This window comes from Xenopus tropicalis, chromosome 8, assembly GCF_000004195.4.
Source record: "Xenopus tropicalis strain Nigerian chromosome 8, UCB_Xtro_10.0, whole genome shotgun sequence".
Taxonomy (NCBI): Eukaryota; Metazoa; Chordata; class Amphibia; order Anura; family Pipidae; genus Xenopus; species Xenopus tropicalis.
In genome coordinates, this window is record NC_030684.2 from 27,187,509 (window position 1) to 27,207,184 (window position 19,676).

The 19,676-nt window shown below is 39.3% G+C and overlaps 1 protein-coding gene across 1 annotated transcript; it reads right to left on the reverse strand.

Moving 5' to 3' along the window:
* Positions 1-373: 373 nt before the first annotated feature.
* mvb12b (multivesicular body subunit 12B) lies at positions 374-19,141 on the reverse strand. Its single transcript, NM_001016572.2, has 3 exons — positions 18,993-19,141; positions 10,592-10,714; positions 374-1,107 (listed from the first exon to the last, which is right to left on the reverse strand). The coding sequence occupies exons 2-3, from the start codon at positions 10,700-10,702 to the stop codon at positions 895-897; spliced, it is 324 nt and encodes a 107-aa protein (NP_001016572.1). The 5' UTR covers positions 10,703-10,714; positions 18,993-19,141; the 3' UTR covers positions 374-894.
* Between the last annotated feature and the right edge of the window lie 535 nt (positions 19,142-19,676).

Consider the following 19,676-nt stretch of genomic DNA (forward strand, 5'->3'; position numbering starts at 1 on the left):
CTTATGTCTGGCCCTTCTCACCCAGAAAACCATCCCAACATACAATCTCCAGCTTAAATATTCAGCACAATATTACTTAGACTGTTTATCCAAAATTTTAATGGTGCTCTTACTCCTTGGACGCCAGGAATCGCAATCAGGGCCGGACTGGGCCACCAGGAAAAAGCCCAGTGGGCCCCGGCAGCCCAGACCCAATCCCTGCCAGGTGCAAACCCCCACATTCGGGGGAGGGGTCGGACAGGTGGTGGGGGCACCTGCGGGGGGTGAAGGAATGTGAAGGCAGCGCCAGGGGCCCCTGCAGCCCCCAGTCCGACCCCAATCACAATGTAATATAATGTAAAAAAAAAAAAAAAAAGGAACAGCACTCAAATAATTAAGCCATTAGCTTAGATTTTATTATTAAGTCACAGGCTGGGTTTGTCCCGACATTCAATGTTTTGGGGAAATAAAACTGACAAATAGTGATGAGCGCAATTTTTCAACAGGCATGGATCCGTAATGCAATTCTGCATTTTGGCATTGACATATTTTTTGCATAAACCTGAAGTGGAAACTTGTGATAAAAAATTCACCAAGAAAAGACGCCCATTTACTTGGAGAAATGTATTTGGAGAAGAAAAAAACCCATTGACTTTCATCTTGCCTTTTAAAAAAGGAAAAATAAATTGCTTCCCCTTGCTTGTCTTTTTATAGTTTCAGTTTTACTGTTAATTTCTTCATACAAATTTGCTCTACAATCACCTAGACTGATAGATTTGGCAATGTTCAGAAGCAATTTGTCTTACTGAACATGAATTGAGGATGTTTCAATAATGGCTTTTTGAGCCTTTCTGTAGTAGCTCTAAATACCAAATTTCATAATGTTGCCCTTTTATCAACTATACTATATAATTCCTAGGAGCTCACTTTCTTTTGTTCTAGTCTAAACAAAAATGTCTGTGCCCAGAGGTGAACAGATGTATTGCTCATCCTTCCTTCATATCCCTGAACGGAACTCACATTCTCTCGGGAGAAGACCCTGGTGAAGCAAAGGTATCTTGTCACTTTCGACTTAAACAGGCCATCTTTCCACAGGTCGGCATCCAAACCATCTGTTGTTTGAGAGATCTGCGAGGACAAGAAAGTGATAAATAAAGTCATGAAATCAAGAACAGGAAGTGCAAAGCAGTTCTTTCCCCATTTAATTTCACATCACCCTTTGCCCCTCAAAAGAACAACATTTCTATTTCAATTACAGAGTGCTCTGTAAATTATTTTTGTGAGGGATTTGCAGAACAGGAATCAGACTTCTTATCCGGAAACCCATTATCAAGAAAGTTCCGAATTACGGAAAGGTCATCTCCCATAGACTCCATTTTAATCAGATAATTCAGACTTTTAAAAATTATTTCCCTTTTCTCTGTAATAATAAAACAGTACCTTGTACTTGATCCCAACTAAGATATAATTAATTCTTATTGGAGGCAAAACAATCCTAATGGGTTTAATTACAGTTTAAATATTTTTTTTTTAGCAGATTTAAGATAGGAGATCCAAGTTACGGAAAGACCCCTTATCAGGAAAACCCCAGGTCCCCAGCATTCTGGATACATTGTAAGTTGGGTTAAAAAAAGACATATGTCCATCACGTTAAACCATAACGGGTCTTATAACACTTTTTTACCTGGTGCCCATAGTAAATTCCTCTCTGACAATAACCTCCTGGATCCCCTACAATCTGGTTTTAGACAACAACACTCCACTGAAACTGCTCTAACCCGACTAACAAATGACCTCCTATCAGCTAAAGCCAAAAAATACTACTCGCTACTAATACTTCTCGATCTCTCTGCTGCTTTTGACACTGTGGATCACCCTCTTCTCCTCCAGTCTCTCTGCTCTCTTGGCCTTCGTGACATCTTATCTCTCAGATCGATCCTTCAGTGTCACTTACAATGAAGCATCAGCTTCTCCCTTGCCTCTTTCTGTTGGGGTTCCTCAAGGCTCTGTCCTGGGCCCCTTACTATTTTCTCTCTATACCTCCTCACTTGGCAAATTAATCAATTCGTTTGGCTTTCAGTACCACCTCTATGCTGACGATACTCAGATCTATCTTTCCTCTCCTAATCTCAACCCAGAGCTTCTAACTTGCTTCTCTTCCTGCCTGTCTGCTATCTCCACTTGGATGTCCCAACGTTACCTTAAATTAAACCTCTCGAAGACTGAATTGGTTCTCTTTCCCCCATCCAATGCCCACATTGTTCCCGAGGTATCTATAAAGGTTAACAATTCTACCATCACCCCATCTTCCCAGGCCCGGTGCCTTGGGGTTATCCTTGATTCTGCCCTGTCCTTCACTTCTCATATCCAGTCACTTATCAAATCATGTCACTTTCACCTAAGAAATATTTCCAAAATATGATCATTTATCACCCAAGATGCTGCCAAAATTCTAATTCACTCTTATAATATCTCGCCTAGACTACTGTAACTCCCGATTAATTGGCCTTCCCCTCCAAAGACTGTCCCCTCTCCAGTCCATAATAAATACTGCTGCCAGGCTCATATACCTCTCCAACCGCTCCTCCTCTGCCATGCCGCTCTGCCAATCTCTGCACTGGCTTCCCCTACTATCCAGGATAAATTTCAAACTAATGACTCTCACATTTAAAGCAGTCCATAACTCTGCCCCACCCTATATCTCTGAACTCATCTCTAGGTACCATCCAACCCGCTTGTTACGCTCCTCTACTGACCTGCTCCTCAACTCCTCTCTCGTTCCATCCATACACACTCACATTCAAGACTTTGCAAGGGCTGCCCCCCTTCTCTTGAATTCGCTCCCACAAACTGTAAGACTTTCTCCCAATCTCTCTGCCTTCAAGAGATCTCTAAAAATGCACTTATTTAGAGAAGCTTACCCTCATTTAGTTTAACATAACCTCAGTGTGCTGCTAAAAGCAATACCCTGTGCCACACCTCTCACAACTCTGGTCATGCCCATTCCCACACCTTGTGTCTCAACCCTTTCTCCTTGTAGATTGTAAGCTCTTTTGGGCAGGGCTCTTTTCACCTCTTGTATTGGTTACCGATTGCTTTATATGTTACCCTGTATGTCCAATGTATGAAACCCACTTATTGTACGCTGCGGAATATGTTGGCGCTTTATAAATAAATGTTAATAATAACAATAAGAAGCAACACACGGCACATCTATTTCAAAAGAGGTTATACTTTCCCTTTAAGAGGTTTGTATCTATAGTAATAAGATATGTTCAGGCAGGCAATTTAACACAGAAGGCCATTCAGGTATGTAAGGTGATGGTTAATAATTTGGGAACGTTAAACCAAAAAGATACTGGTCTGTAGACTAATGAATTTTTAAAAACATAATTAAGTTGGTTTTTTTTAATGCAAACAGCTGCTGTCAATATTGTACATTTAACCCAATTAACACATGGCCATAGGCAACTCAGACCATAGGATTGTGGCTAAAATACTGGAAGCTGACAATTTAAAAAATAAAAAGTGTATATGGAAATCGAAATTAAGATTCTACCAACATTTATCCAAAATGGAAAAAAATGTTGGTTGTAGGTGCAAAGCATCATACAAAATGTATTATGGCTAAAAAAAATATTTGTAATGTGAATAATATTTTGGCAAGGAAAAAAAGTTGAACATGTTGGAGATTTTCTTGAGGTCCAGTCATTGCCCAACATGCTTAGCAAATTATACACTTTCATAAATTTCATGTACTTTGCAACACAGTCAAACAGTGTTTGAAACCTCAGAAAACAGCCCGCAATTCCCCAGGAGAGACTAAAACCTTTAACTAGCAGCGGATAGGTTTGGTTTGGAAAGTGGCTTTAGACAACATTTTTTATTCATTCCAAATACTGGCTTTACATTCAAGAACCGCTCAGCCATTAACTCGAAATGTGCTATAAAGCCATATATGCTACAGCATAAATGTGTCCTGTGGTGCACTCATCAAGATAGAGAAATTAAAATAAAACAATTATTCTTCTTCATGAATACGTTATATTTGAGTACTTATAGTACTGGATATTTTATTTTTTGTGACTTCAATTGTTCGGATAACTGGTTTATTTTTTTTCCCAAATTTTGAATATGTAAATAAGGGTTAGATTTGATTCAATACTCAAAAGGAATCATTTGGAGGATTCTGTATTCGGGCGAATCCAAAAAGCTGTAGTCCCTTTGACAATGCTATTATACAAGTTATTATTACAGGTATAGGACCCCGTTATCCAGAATGCTCGGGACCTGGGGTATTCCGGATAAGGGGTCTTTCCTTAATTTGGATCGCCATACCTTAAGTCTACTAAAAAAAAATCAATAAAACATTAATTAAACCCAATAGGATTGTTTTGCATCCATAAAGGAATTATTTATATCTTAGTTGGGATCAGTTACAAGGTACTGTTTTATTATCAGGGTCAGAGTCCCCAACAATGGGTTTTTTTTTGTAGTTTCAGGCTCAATATTGTAGTTAAAAAAAACCATACAAAATAAATAATGAAGACTAAATTATACCCATCTGTAACATACTAAAAGTTCATTTAAGGGTGAACGGTCCTTTAAGTGCCAAAGAAAGCAGTCTTCCTCTCCTCTGAAGAATACTAGACTAACCTGTTCTGCTATACCCAGGAATAAACACTTTATCTATCCTCTTACTGCCTTCTTTTTGCAAATATACAGTAGCATTGTTACTGAACCACCTCTCTCCAAAGAGTCAATACCAGCTATCAACTTTTATTATCCCAATCCGTGGGCAGAGATCTGCCCTACTGTGGTCACAACTTGGCTTGGCCATATGAAGATTCTAATGCTCTGACTGGATAACACATTACTAATAATACTGGCATCCCTTATATACATAGGAACATGTCAGTTGCATTTTACTGTTTCGGACATAAGTTGGCTTCAGACATACAGTATGAACACTCTAATGCTTTGACTGGACACAAGCAGATTCAAGCCACAACCATATCAGTTAGTCACACACACACATATATATATATATACATATATATATATATATATATATATATATATATATATATATATATATATATATATATATATATATATATATATATATATATATATATAAAAGCTATTTACAATAGACTCATATCCCACAACCACTGCATGAACACATTAGCTGGCACAGGCTAAAGATCCTAATTTGTAGTGAGTAGGTTAGGCATCCAGCACTGGCCACAGCAAAATATACTGGTTTGGTTAAACAGTAATGTCTCTCTAGAACCCACAAATTATATGAAGTATTTAAAAAAACAAGCATAAAAACCAACTGACGCTCCACAAAAAGTCCCCGTCCTGACCAGACAGTCATATTTGACACCGTTAATTCCACTAAACTGAACTCATATCCCTAAATAGCAAGGCCTGTAGTAGTATACCCTTGTAGTGCAGTATGATGTATATGAAGAGCTATGCACACCAGTAATGCGAACGAACCAAATAACTACACGCACAAAGCCTCAACTGAAATTCAATTATTAATGGTTCATTTATATGTAATATAATTAGATTAATTAGATATTAAATATTTTATATACATCTGTCTGTCTCATTCTAGAAGTTTAAAGTCTGGCTTCTATAATCAGTGACCCCAGCAAACAGAAAAAAAAAATGGCGACCTTATTTTTTTGTATGATCTTGCTTCTCTTTTTCACTTTTCAGTTTATCCTTAAAGGAACAGTATCACCACAACAAAAGTGTTTTTAAGTAATTAAAATATACTGTACGGTTACCCTGCACTGGTAAAACTGGTATGTTTGCTACAATAATGCTACTATAGTTTATATAAATAAGCTGCTGTGTAGCCACGGGGGCAGCCATTCAAGCTGGGAAAAAATGAGAAAAGGCACAGGTTATATAGCAGATCACAGATACCCTCTGTAGAATATAATGGGATTTTATCTGCTAAGTAACATTTTTACATTTCTGGCTTGGAAACAAGTTTTGAAGGCATAAGGACCATGTGTACTGCCAAACAGATCCTCCTGTAGGCTGCCAGTCCACATTGAGCTACCAGATAACCAGATATTTTTTCATGGTTGCTTTTTTGTCTATAATCCCCTCAAAAGCACTTGTACAATAAGCACCTTTTTTCCAGAGAAAACAACCCCAACCTTGAAAGTCTAACCTCAGTTTAAATCTTCCAATACATGTACCATGTTTAGTTGCATGTCTCTGTACTTTCTCCAGCTCATTAATATTCTTCTTAAAGGAGAACTATACCCTTGTGCGCAAAAAGTCCCCTTAACTAATCACTGTCTTGACTCCCGTAACCTCTCCTTTATCACATTGCAATATTTTATCACATTGCAATATCGCATGCGCAAGCAGGGTCTGTGAGTGTAGCCCAAAGAAAAGTCAGCCCAGTGCTCTAGGAACCCAAACCCTTCCTTCCCACAAGACTTTTAAATCCCTAAGCTCCCGCTGTCTCCCTATATACTGTATAACCAGGAAAAATATGAGGACACCGAGCATGTCAAGCTGGAAAGTTTTTTGTCACCTAAAAGAAACAGACGAAACAGACAAAACAGAAAAAAGTATTCTTGGTGATTTATATCTTAAGATTAATAAGTGAAGGAAATAACTATTGTCTGGGGTGTGGGATCCAAGAATAAAGTTTTGCTCCGGAACATGACAAGCAATGATGATGACCTGCCTGGTATAGTATAATCACAGCCAATAAGTGGCTATATTTGGAACTGGTATGCTAAGTAATAACCTGCCCGAAACATTCCAAGCCCTACCAGAAAGTCAATGTTAGTGTGATCCAGCAGTGAAACAGACCAGAGGAAAGTTGCACTTGACAATACAGTTGTCATTCTACAAGGTAAATGATTAACAATTTAAGTAAATGGAGGAATGGCAAGGATTCAGTGAAGTGCAATTCTGCAGGATTAAGTGGGGAATATTTCTTTTTGTATCCAAGCCTCCAAAGGCAGGAGATTAATGGCACTGAACTGATGTTGTCAACATTAACAATGAAAAAAAAAAAGTCAAGGGACTTGCTATACCAGTTGTGAGAGGAAAAATATCAGCAGGACACTACGGTGAAAAACAGGAAAACATTGTAGGCAAACAGGCAATGTAGCAGAAAGAAAGTAGGTGCAACAAGAAAGAGTGAAGCAGCGGTGGCACATCATTGATTATTGGTGAGAGATATTTAGTGTACAGCTTTGCACATATTCATAACAAAACAGATTCAGCAGCACTGAATAACATAGCGGTGTTGTGCTCTCCACTACATTTTGTTGTGGTGCAACAAAGCCACAAAATTCAAACAGACAGAAAACAGGAGGTCCTCTGCACTTACCCATTATCAATATTTATATTATATATATATATAGATGTGCATTAAGTTTCTAAAAAGGCCATCCCCTTTAAACAAAGGAGCGATTGTTTGTCCATATACTGCAGTATATTCAACCTGGCCAACTACGTCAAAATCATCCCTGGCCTGGTCATTCTACTGCTTTTCACAGGGAAGTTTTCACATTTTTCACAGGGAAGTTTTATTTGCACCTTAGTTGCTATCAAAGTTAAACCCCTTAAATGATGCATACATCAAGCATACACATTTTATACCATTACTAACATTTTATACCATTACTACATTACTAACTATAACTAACTATATATATATATTTCTAATTTATATTAAATTACACAAAAGGAATTACCCTGAGCAAGGCTTTCCAACTTCTGGTTGTTGCTCACCATGCATCCTTCTAGTATAGTAGAGGTAAGACCTCAAAGCCAAGCCACTCAGTAGCAAACAAGTAAAACTAAAAACAATTATACGAATCAGAACAACACTGGACAAGCAGTACCAGAGTCTGAATTGTCCTACCATGTACTGTATATGCCAAATGCAGCTGGTCACTGCCTTGTTTGTTGATACTGAGTTGGTACCAGAGATACCCAGTAATAATAATGTTGCCAGACTGGTAGGAAATACTCAGTATTCTACCATTACATAATCAAACATATCCACAGAGTCAGAAAGGTGTGCTGCAAATGGGTAAAAAGACTATGTAACATATTGTATTTTCTCTATTAGTGGAAAAGTGGATGATCCATCTTGCACTCATCCGGTAGACACTGGAAGGATTTTGGCCAGAAAATGCTTATGCTTGCAGTTTGTGCTGAACTTCTACTCTGTGTGGTCAGTGACATGAGTCTTATGGTAAGTGTAGGGCTTTTTAATATCTTTGTTAATTGGCGTGGCATTTTTTTGGGGCACTGGGCTGCTGAAAAAATTATGCCATGCTGGAACATTAGGGCTAGATAGTCATTCTAGGTTTTTGTTTTGTTGATAATTTATGTCATTACATGTGTAGTTTGATCATGTTACATTACTTTTTCTTACATTTGCAGTACAAGTATGGGACCTGTTACACAGAATGCTTGGGTCCTGGGCTTTTCTGGATAAGGGATCGGTTCCATAATTTGGATCTCCATACCTTAAGTCATACCTTAAATCATGTAAATATTGAATAATCCCAACAGGATTGTTTTGCCTCTAATGAAAGATAATTATTGTAATTATATCTTAGTTGGGATAATGTTCAAGCTAATGTTTTATTATTACAAAAAAAAAAAAAAGTTGTAGATTGTAAGCTCTTTTGGGCAGGGTTCACTTCACCACTTGTATCTGTTATTGATTGCGTTATATGTTACTCTGTATGTCCAAAGTATGAAACCCACTTATTGTACAGCGCTGCGGAATATGTTGCCGCTTTATAAATAAACATTATTATTATTACATTTTTGTTTATAATGGAGTCTATGGGAGATGGCCCTTACATAAGTACTGGTACTGGTTTTAGTTTTTTAATGTCCTGCTTTATGGAACAGCAGAAGCATGCATATTCATGGTTAATTGAAATGTTTTTAAATTCCCATGAGTATTTACAAGCTACACAGTAGGCTGGACAAGTCAGATCCACAAACTGATAAGATCAAGAAGCTGCCTGACTTCTAAAGGTGAAGGAATACTTTCAAGCATGCAGAACAGATACCACACCAAGCATCAGCCACAGCATTGGCTATTAGAAGCTGCAGGGTATAACAGATCTAAAGTGATAGGTTGCAAGCCCTCCAATCTTATTTTATTTTAGGTCTCTTGTTTCTTAAACTATTTGAAGACCCCTGTTTGTTATAAATAATTGTAATTATTTACTAGGTAATTTGCCACATTATTAACCTTCATGCGCTTACTAGTTTTCATTTACAATTTAGTGGGCCTTTGATAAATGTGTCAATTCAGGACAGGGCAGGCTCCTGGGCAAACAGGTACACAAATTATGTAGCCCCCAGCTTGAAAAAGGAACTAAAATGTTCTGCAAGCTTGCTATGATTATTGTAATCATAAAGTTAACCATAGCATAACCATAACTTGTTATTTTTTATTTCAAGAGGGTTACCCTAAAAAAACCACAAACATTCGAGATTTACAAAACTTTGTGACTTTTTTTGACTGACAAGAAGTACACCAGGTTTAAGCTGGCGACAACCATTGCCTCCTATGGAGGCTTGGAATAGTAGACAAATAGAATATTCAGTGATAGCCTGCCCTTGACACATTTTCAAAGGGAAGTTAATCCCATCATTGTTTTCTATTTCACCCACTTTTAAGGGGAAGTGAATCACATAATTGTTTTCTATTTCACACATTTTCAAGGGGAAGTGAATCACATAATTGTTTTCTATTTCACACATTTTCAAGGGGAAATTAATCCCATAATTGTTTTCCATTTCACCCGGTTTCAAGTGAAAAGTGAATACCAATGCTCCTAAAATGACTGCTGGAGCAATTCCTCCAGTGCGGGAAAGAAAAAAAAGAGGATTCATGGAAATAAACTGCCTTTTAAAGTGCACAAATTTCTCATGATTTTCGGACAGTAACTTCATTCAACCCTACCAACATTATCGTGACATTTCGTAAATGCTGCAATGATCAATTTTAATTCGAATGAATACCATGTCAAGATTTTCAAGGGAAGAAAAAAAAAAGTTTTAGAAAATCTGCCCCATAGATTCTGTCAGTCTAAAACTTTTGGAAAGGAAGAATAAAACAATTTTGTTTCTTTGACTTGAGTTTACACATTGGATTCTACATTGGTTCCTTTGCATATCCAAAAGCAAAAGCTTTAACTTCAATCAGCCCCCTTTAGACGTAGAAAGCACAAAATCACAGAACTATTGTACAGTTTTCAAGTGAAATAATTGCCTCTAGAAAACATTTGCTAGAATGAATACTGTATGATATCCAATAGACATTTGTGTGTAGTTTAATGTTTTACAATATAATTGATGCATTATTAACAATTACTAAATATTTGGTGGCCTGACCTATGATATCTGATTAAGGCCATATGGAGCAGTAAGACTGAAGCGTTCATTTCAAAAACCAAAATAAAAATCTAATAGAAGGCCAAACCCTTCCCCCTTGCCTCCAGCCTGAAAAACCAAAAATATGTTAATTGAATTGTTCAGCCTCCTATATAAAGAAGATAATGCCTAAAATAATCTTTCAACTTACCACATCATACCCTGTGGGTGCTCGATTCCGCGACGCTACTACCCCAACGCCAGTGATGGGATCCATTGACAAATCCGTCAGTGCGTCGGAGAGGTCCCGCACTTCAGGCATATTAGGATGATCCTGCAGAGAGCAAAGACATAAACGAAACACTAAAAACAAAAGAATTTACTGTACTGTTGTCACAAGGGTAGGTGAAGTATAAAAAAGGTACAGCTTATGTGAACAGATTTGTTCTCTATTTGTAAAAATATGCGGGAGCTGCTATATTGCTTGACTTGCGGGAATTCTTACATGGAGGCAGCACCCACAGGAATTAATAATAAAGGCATATGTTCTACTTTATTCTGTAGTGACTAGTTAAGCAATGTAATTTCCTTCTCATACCTCATCATGAATGCAAATACGCAGAGAATCTTTGTCCTACCCACAAAACAGACCATTCCCTATTATTTCAACGTTTTCGAGTTTGTGAATTCGAAATGTTTTTTCTAAAATCACTCATATTTCAAATTATTGCTTTTTTATTATTAAACGAAAACTTGTTCATTAATAATTTTGAATTGAAAAAACCTTTTTTAAATAAAACCATGAAAAAAACTGAATGCATCAAATCTGTATTCTGCTCTTTTCAATCCTTGTACAAACTCACAAAAACATTTTGAAAAACTTGCAAAAGTTTTAAATTTGAGTTTTTCAAAAAAAAATTTGCTCAATTCGAGTTTTGGAGCCTCTACTTTGAACATGTAATGGTAAAACAAAAATTGAATTGCGCAAAAATTTGGATTTAGGCATTGACAAATCACCCCCTTAAACTGATACTGACACGAAAAAATTATTTTTCAAATTATGAATCTACATAAAAAAAGTTACCCATAGGTCATGTTGATCTTTTTTCACTGTTAGGGCTGGTTTTGTATGTAATTGTTGATTGTAAGTTCTTAAACCTGACTGTTTTGCCAACCAGACTGTCCATTCTCCGCCTGTCAGTTTTAGCTTCTAATGCTAACAGCCTACTGCTGCACTAATATGGCCGCCCCCTCATAGAAGAACATGGGGGATCAGATAAGGAATGGAAAAGCATCAGGAAATACTTTTTGGCAAAATTAGTGCTGTGCTGGAACATTATAATGTAACCTTTGGTTTATGTATTTTTAAAGCAATATGTAAAATGAATGCAGCACATTAGTTTCTATAGTGTTCAATCTCACTGGCACTAAGCAATATGTTTAGGCTTTTGCAGCTAGCTGCAGGTAGAACAATAAAAAACATTTGATTGGTTGCCATGGGTTACTGCCCAGGTGCAAATTTGCCCAGTGTTGCATAGAACCACGGGCCAATGGAACACAGCAAATTTTGTTCCAACTTCTTTTGGCAGTTCCGTGTTGTGTAGTGACTACAGATCCTATAGGAAAGAATGGGCTGCATTCCCTTGTGGTGGATTCCAAGAGCCACCACAGGGCAAAACGCCCTGATTTCTACAACTCAACAGAACGTATTGTATTCTCACCCACACATACATGCCCAATGTTACCTCTTAAGCTGGCCATACACGTGGCGATCCGACGATGTTTCGTACGACCATCAGTCGCACGAAACATCGTCAGATCCGCCACACACCATTCAGGGCTGAATCGGCAGGTAAGGAGGTAGAAACAATAGGATTTCTACCTCCTTCTGCCGATTCAGCTCTGAAGGGAGAATTTTGGTCAGGCGCCTTCTATGGCGCCCGATCAAAATTTTCTAACCTGGCCGATCGACGAGCCGACCGATTTCAGCAGCTTCCTGCGATATCGGTCGGCTCGCTGACATACCATACACGCACCGATTATCGTATCCTCCCTCTCACCTACAAAGCCTTCAATGCTCCACCATACATTTCAAGCCGTGTCTCCAGGTACACTCCAAATCCGCCACTTTGCTCCTCTAATGATCTTGAACTTTGTTCTGTCCTAGTAACTTCATCACATACATGCCTCTATATGGTCAACTGCTGCTCTTTTCTAGAGGTAAACACCCTGCCCCTTTTCAGATATGGCAAACTGCTCTGTCTAGACTGCGGCATGTACACCATGGAATGAGGCAATCTCAGCTTCTGCATAGGATAATATAATTATTACATTTATTTATAAAGCGCCAACATATTCTACAGCGCTGTACAATAAGTGGGTTTCATACATTGGACATACAGAGTACCATATAAAGCAATCGCTAAACGATAAAAAGGTGAAGAGGGCCCTGCCCAAAAGAGCTTACAATCTACAAATACCAATGAAATATGCATGCTGCAAGTTAGCATTAGAGCCACTGCCACAATTCTAATATGAATCAACCAGAGATTCCTTCTCCCTGAACTACAACAAATCGAGAAAAATATCCAAGTTTTTTTTTATCCTTAACCACACTGCTATATAGTAGATATTTGTGGTGTGTTTCAGCTATTTATATTAAGGGGGTTATTTATCAATACTGGCCAAATTTGCCCATGGGCAGTAACCCATGGCAACCAATCAAAATGTTGCATTCCTTGTTCTACCTGCAGCTAGCTGAAAAAAACCAAATCACTGATTGGTTGCTATGGGTTACTGCCCATGGGCAAATTTGGCCAGTGTTGATAAATGAGCCCCAGCTAGTTGAGATGCACAAGGATATGCAGTAGGCTTAACACCTAGGGGCTGATTTACTTACCCACGAACAGGTCGAATGGAGTCCGATTGCGTTTTTTTCGTAATGATCGGTATTTTGCGATTTTTTCGTATGTTTTGCGATTTTTTCGGATTCTTTACGAATTTTTCGTTACCAATACGATTTTTGCGTAAAAACGCGAGTTTTCCTATCCATTACGAAAGTTGCGTAAAAAGTTGCGCATTTTTCGTAGCGTTAAAACTTACGCGAAAAGTTGCGCATTTTTCGCGTAAGTTTTAACGCTACGAAAAATGCGCAACTTTTTACGCAACTTTCGTAATGGATACGAAAAACTCGCGTTTTTACGCAAAAATCGTATTGGTAACGAAAAATTCGTACAGAATCCGAAAAAATCGCAAAACATACGAAAAAGTCGCAAAATGTTCGTTTTCAAGTCGGAACTTTTCCAATTCGGGTCGGATTCGTGGGTTAGTAAATCAGCCCCCTAGTTTCACTTAAAAATAGACAAATAGCACAAACACACGCAGCCATGCATGCATGGAAGTACAAAAGAAGACAGTACAGAATATGTATTCGTTCATCAAACCTGTATGTGTGACCAAGGTATCTACTTAGGAATGCTCATGTTGCCATTCCTGACACTTTGCTTTCTTCTGCTATGGCAAGTTGTGTGATTTTAGGAGTTCTGACTGTCAATGTGGCATATTCTGCACTAGCAGGAAAACAACAGTGTAGAAAAAGGCAATGCACTTTGAAAATGCATGAGTGGACCAATGAGTGGTCTGACTGAAAACGCCATGGGCGACAGTAGTTTAAAGTCTGAAAGGGCACCTATCATAGCAAAAATGCCCCTGTGCTGATAAAGCCCACACAATATTAATTTGGCTAGAAAATGGGCCTAGCGAGCGCTGGGCAGCCCACTCCATACCTCACATGCATTCAAATAATGAGCGAGCTGGGACACTCCTCATAACTCACATGCTTAAAGGATGCCTATGGATGCCCAAAAGAGAAACATCCCTGTGTAGACAGCATTGCACCTGCTGGGAGCCTTTTTTAGCCCAAAATAGTATTGTTTCCCTCTATTAGCCTGCACCAGTGGGAGAAAGAATATTACTATAGTGTGTCCTTTAAATGAAATGGTTCAAAACTTCCTGTGTTGTTAAAGGAGAATTAAAGTTATCACTTCTGGGTGTTTATTTGTTAGGTGCCCCCCTCATAGATTATAAAAGCTAACAAAAGACCCAGGCCAGTGCTCATGTTCAATAAAAACCATGGGATACTACTGTAAGAGTGCCATTCCACCATCTTCTCTCTCCCACAGATCCCTTGCAGCTGATGTGCATGGTGCGCAGGGCCGCCATCAGGAGGGCACAAGGGGGACAGTTGCCCAGGGCCTGTTCGATTTTTGACTTTTAATCTTTTACCTATTAAGGACCCTGTCATCTATATTCTGATGGGTCGCACCCCGTGCATTTGTGTAACATCAGTACGCATGGGGCGCAACCTTATAAAAAGCCTGTCTCCTTTTGTGTGGTGACACAAGTAAAGAGGCGTCGTTCGAGAAGTATCTCACCGGAGTAGCCCGGAGAAGCCAACAGAGGAGCCCGAAGAAACCAACAGAGGAGCACGGAGGAGCTGTATGGGAGGCACTGTGGATAGGGGGCACTGTCTATGGGGGGCCTTGGCCAGCATAATAAGGGGGGCCCTGTGTATCGGATTGGCCATTGGAGAAGGGGCCCAGTGATTTCTGATGGCGGCCCTGATGGCGCATATGCATTGTAGAAACTTTAAAGCAAAAAGCTGCCATGCAAACCCAAGCCGGGGCCATAGAGAACATCAGCGCAGAGTAAGAAAACATACAAATGGTGCTCCTACAATAGAACCCCAGTTGTACTGCCAAACAGGGCCTCATTTAGGCTGCCAGTCCACATAGGAGCTATCAAATAGCCAATTACAGCCCTTATTTGGCATTTTTATGAACATTTTTCATGCTTGTGTTGCTCCCCAACTCTTTAGATTTGAGTGTGGCTCACGGGTAAAAAAAGGTTGGGGATCCCTGATCTATAGGGTGTGCCAAATGGTGGCAGAGATACCAGTGCAGATTGCAACAAGCATCTATTACAGGGATCCCCAACCTATGACATTTATGAGCAAAACATATATGCTTTGTTTGATATACATAGTAACATAGTAAGTTGGGTTGAAAAAAGACATACGTCCATCACGTTCAACCATAATGCCTATATATAACCTGCCTAATTACTAGTTGATCCAAAGGAAGGCAAAAAACCCCATCTGAAGCCTCTCTAATTTGCCGCAGAGGGGAAAAAATTTCTTCCTGACTCCAAGATGGCAATCGGACCAGTCCCTGGATCAACTTGTACTAAGAGCTATCTCCCATAACCCTGTATTCCCTCACTTGCTAAGAATCCATCCAGCCCCTTCTTAAAGTTATATAATGTATCAGCCAGTACAACTGATTCGGGGAGGGAATTCCACAACTTCACAGCTCTCACAGTAAAAAAATCCTTTCCGAATATTTAAACAGAACCTCCCTTCTTCTAAACGGAGTGGGTGCCCTCGTGTCCGTTGGAAGGACCTACTGGTAAATAAAACATTAGAAAGGTTATTATATGATCCCCTTATATATTTATAATAAGCGCCTCTTCTCCAGTGTAAATAGACCAAACTTGGCCAGTCTTTCTTCATAACTGAGACTTTCCATACCCTTTACCAGCTTAGTTGCCCTTCTCTGGACCCTCTCTAACTCTAACTAATCTTTACCCCTTTTAATACAGCTCAAAACCTTGTTTGCCCTTGCAGCTGCTGCCTGGCATTGCTTGCTACAGCCAAGTTTATTATCTACAAGGACTCCAAGGTCCTTCTCCATTATGGATTTGCCTAGTCCAGTCCCATTAAGGGTATAAGTGGCTTGCATATTTTTACATCCCAGGTGCATGCCCTTACATTTATCCACATTAAATCTCATCTGCCACTTAGCTGCCCAGATTGCCAGTTGGTCAAGATCCTGCTGCAGGGATGTCACATCCTGGATAGAATTGACTGCTCTGCAGAGTTTTGTGTCATCTGCAAACACTGATACATTACTCATAATACCCTCCCCCAAGTCATGATATTACATGATATTAAAGCCTTTTCCCACTATAATTTTCAGTCATTATTATCCACCAATTTGTATCTGTAACTTACACACCCACTTAGATTGTAAGCTGTACCAGGAAGGGTCCTCCTTTTTCTAGTATCATTAGTATTTCTTTTTGTTCTGTTACTGTGTTGATCACTGTCCGTTCCATTATTATTATTTTAATACACATCGCTGGACAATTGCAATTTTATAAATAAAAACACACACATTTGTCATGGTAAACTTATGGGTCTCTAAAAGGGCTTTTAAAGGAGACCTGTCACCCACACATAAAAATCTTCATAATAAAACATGAAACCCGAATTCTTTTTTTAAATTAAATCATCCATACCGGTTATAAATGTATTTAAAAATCTGATATGTCAATCATATATTGCCTGCCCCGCCTGTACAGTAGAATACATTAATACAAACAGGGGGTTATTAAGATAATAGATAAATACAAAGTACAGGTATAGGACCCATTATCCAGAATGCTCGGGACCAAGGGTATTCCGGATAAGGGGTCTTTCCGTAATTTGGATCTCAGTACCTTAAGTCTACTAAAAAATCAATAAAACATTAATTAAACCCAATAGGATTGTTTTGCATCCAATAAGGATTAATTATATCTTAATTGGAATCAATTACAAGGTTCTGTTTTATTTCTACATAGAAAAAGGAAATCAGTTTTAAAATTCTGAATTATTTGATTAAAATGGAGTCTATGGGAGATGGGCATTCCGTAATTCGGAGCTTTCTGGATAACGGGTTTCCGGATAAGGGGTCCGATACCTGTATAACAATAAATACAAGATAAATACAGTTGCAAGTTAAGAGTCAAAGACACAAGAGGATGGAGGTCCTTGCCCCTTAGAGCTTACAATATATGACGGACAGCTCAGGTTTTTACAATTAATTTAATTTTCCAATCAGCACTTCCTAGATATCACTAGATTATAAGATTTTGGGATTTTGCCTAATAACAGTGTTTCCAAAATGGCGGCTGCCTGCTTGCTGTGAGTGTAAATTCGAAAACGGACGGAAAAAGAAATTCAATAATTTATAAAAATTAAGTAAAGTTTATTTTGCTCTAATAACATGATACAGAAGGATTTGGAATTATTTCTTAAGGTGGCCGTACACGCACCGATAATATCGTACGTACGATATTCGGTGCGTGTATGGTATGTCGGCGAGTCGACCGATATCGCAGGAAGCTGCTGATATCGGCCGACTCACCTATCGGACCAGTTTGAAAATTTTGATCGGGCGCCATAGAAGGCACCTGACCAAAATCTCCCTTCAGCGCTGAATCGGCAGAAGGAAGTAGAAATCCTATTGTTTCCTCCTTAGGCTAATGCCAAACAAGGCGTAGGGCTGAAATTTTCGGCAAGCAGATAAACGCTTGCCGAAAATTCAGCCCTACGCCTCCTACTTGTGCCTGCACCCGAATGAATGGGATACGCTCGGGTGCAGGCACAAGTAGCAGGCGTAGGGCTGATTTTTCGGCAAGCGTTTTTCCGCTTGCCGAAAAAAATCAGCCCTACGCCGCGTGTGGCCGATTTAGCCCTGAATGGTGTGTGGCGGATCTGACAATGTTTCGTGCGACCATCGTGTATGGCCAGCTTTAGGGTGACAGGTCCCCTTTAAAATGATAAATACACAAACAAAAAATTAAAATCTGAGAGGAAAAGCCTGCACTGCAACAAACATAAAGGTCCGGTTTACCTTGTAGTTAAAGTCATGCATGGAATAACCTGCCACTCTGGCTGTCGGTGGGATGATGGGAGTTGTAGTCCAACAACATCCAGGGGAATGCAGGTTTGTAATAGCTGCTGTTTTGATTCACTTGTAGCAGCAATAGGCTAAATAGTAAACAGAAGGCCTCGCTCCTCCTTCAGCTCAATACAAAAAGCTCTCTCCTATCAGCATCCCTACTGTCATGTAAATGCCAGGCAGACAGATAATAATAATAATAAGCGGAGATCATCCCTTGCCCAGGATCCACACAGGCTTTTGATCACATTGAACACCTCATCTCAAATTGCATGTACATTCTGCAACGAGGGGCATGAAGCAAATCACACAGCAGTTGCCGTGGAACAGGGAGGAAGGAAGGATGAGATCAACAGAAAGGGGAAATAAATATATCATGAAGGAAAATAGATGTTCTATTCTCTTCTGTCCTACTGTCATTAACCCTTCACAGTGACAGCACTGCACATAAGGGATTACACTATGCATAGACAATCCAATGGACTCAGGCCTGGTGAGTTCATAGCAAAACATCTGAAATAAATATTAAAAATAAAAAGCATTCTTTTTTTTTTTTCTCATCCCCACCCCCCTAGCCCTGTAGCAGAAAGAGAATAGAAATGCAAATGTATGAAGGCTGATTGTGTACACAAGGTAAGGGGCGAATGGACACTTAACTGTTAAGCGTGGAAAATCGTCCCTTCTTTTCATGCAAAGGCAGCTGTTCATTGCCAGGCGAGGAGGGAGAGAGCAGGAGGGAGGTCTGGGAAGGAGGGGGGAGAGGCTGAGCAGGGAGAAAAAAAAAGATATCAGACAGAAGCAAGAGAGGAGGGGAGACACCAGCCTTACCCACAAGCTGCCAGGCTTCGGAGAGAGGCCCTGCTTTCCCCTTTCTGTCCAAGCTGCACAGGCGGCTGGGAGTTTTCACATCAGCCACCCCCGGGGCATTTCAACTTTAGTCCCCTCACTGCCGGCACATAGTATTGTGGACATGTGAGTGTTTGGGAGCAGAGAGGAAGAACACAACCCCCAGTGGTCAAGATGCGCAATTGCAGGGGTGTGTTTTATTGCCATTGACTCTGTTCTGCTTGTGTATGTGTCTGTGTAATTAAGTGTGCCTGTGCATGGCAGCTCAATAAATAATGGAGCATTGCTCATTTGTTTCTAACAAAGTGACTATTGTACTACAGTATAATAAAACAAGTACAGAAATAATGGTAAAAGTAATGTAAAGTTGTTCACAGAGTTGGCAATCTATTTGAGAAATAAAGGGGCAACATGCTTTCTATTTTAAAAACACATTTTATACATTTCAACAGATTAACAGATGGGGGTTCCTGGATTATTCTGGATCAATTAGTAGTTATGTAGGTTTCATTTGGGCTAAAAAGGTTGAACTTAATGAACGGTGACTTTTTTCAACCTTATCTACTATGCAACTATGTAATATTCATATAATGTGCCAAATAAGGAGTGTTAGAATGTAGCCCAAGGGAAGCCTATAATTAGTTTCATTACTGTATTAAAGTACTG

Excerpts from the sequence above, each read along its gene's own strand:
- mvb12b (NM_001016572.2), bottom strand. The coding sequence starts at position 10,702 with ATGCCTGAAGTGCGGGACCTCTCCGACGCACTGACGGATTTGTCAATG. Across the intron at positions 1,108-10,591 it reads CACCCACAGGGTATGATGTG|ATCTCTCAAACAACAGATGG; the intron begins GTAAGTTGAAAG and ends TTGTCCTCGCAG.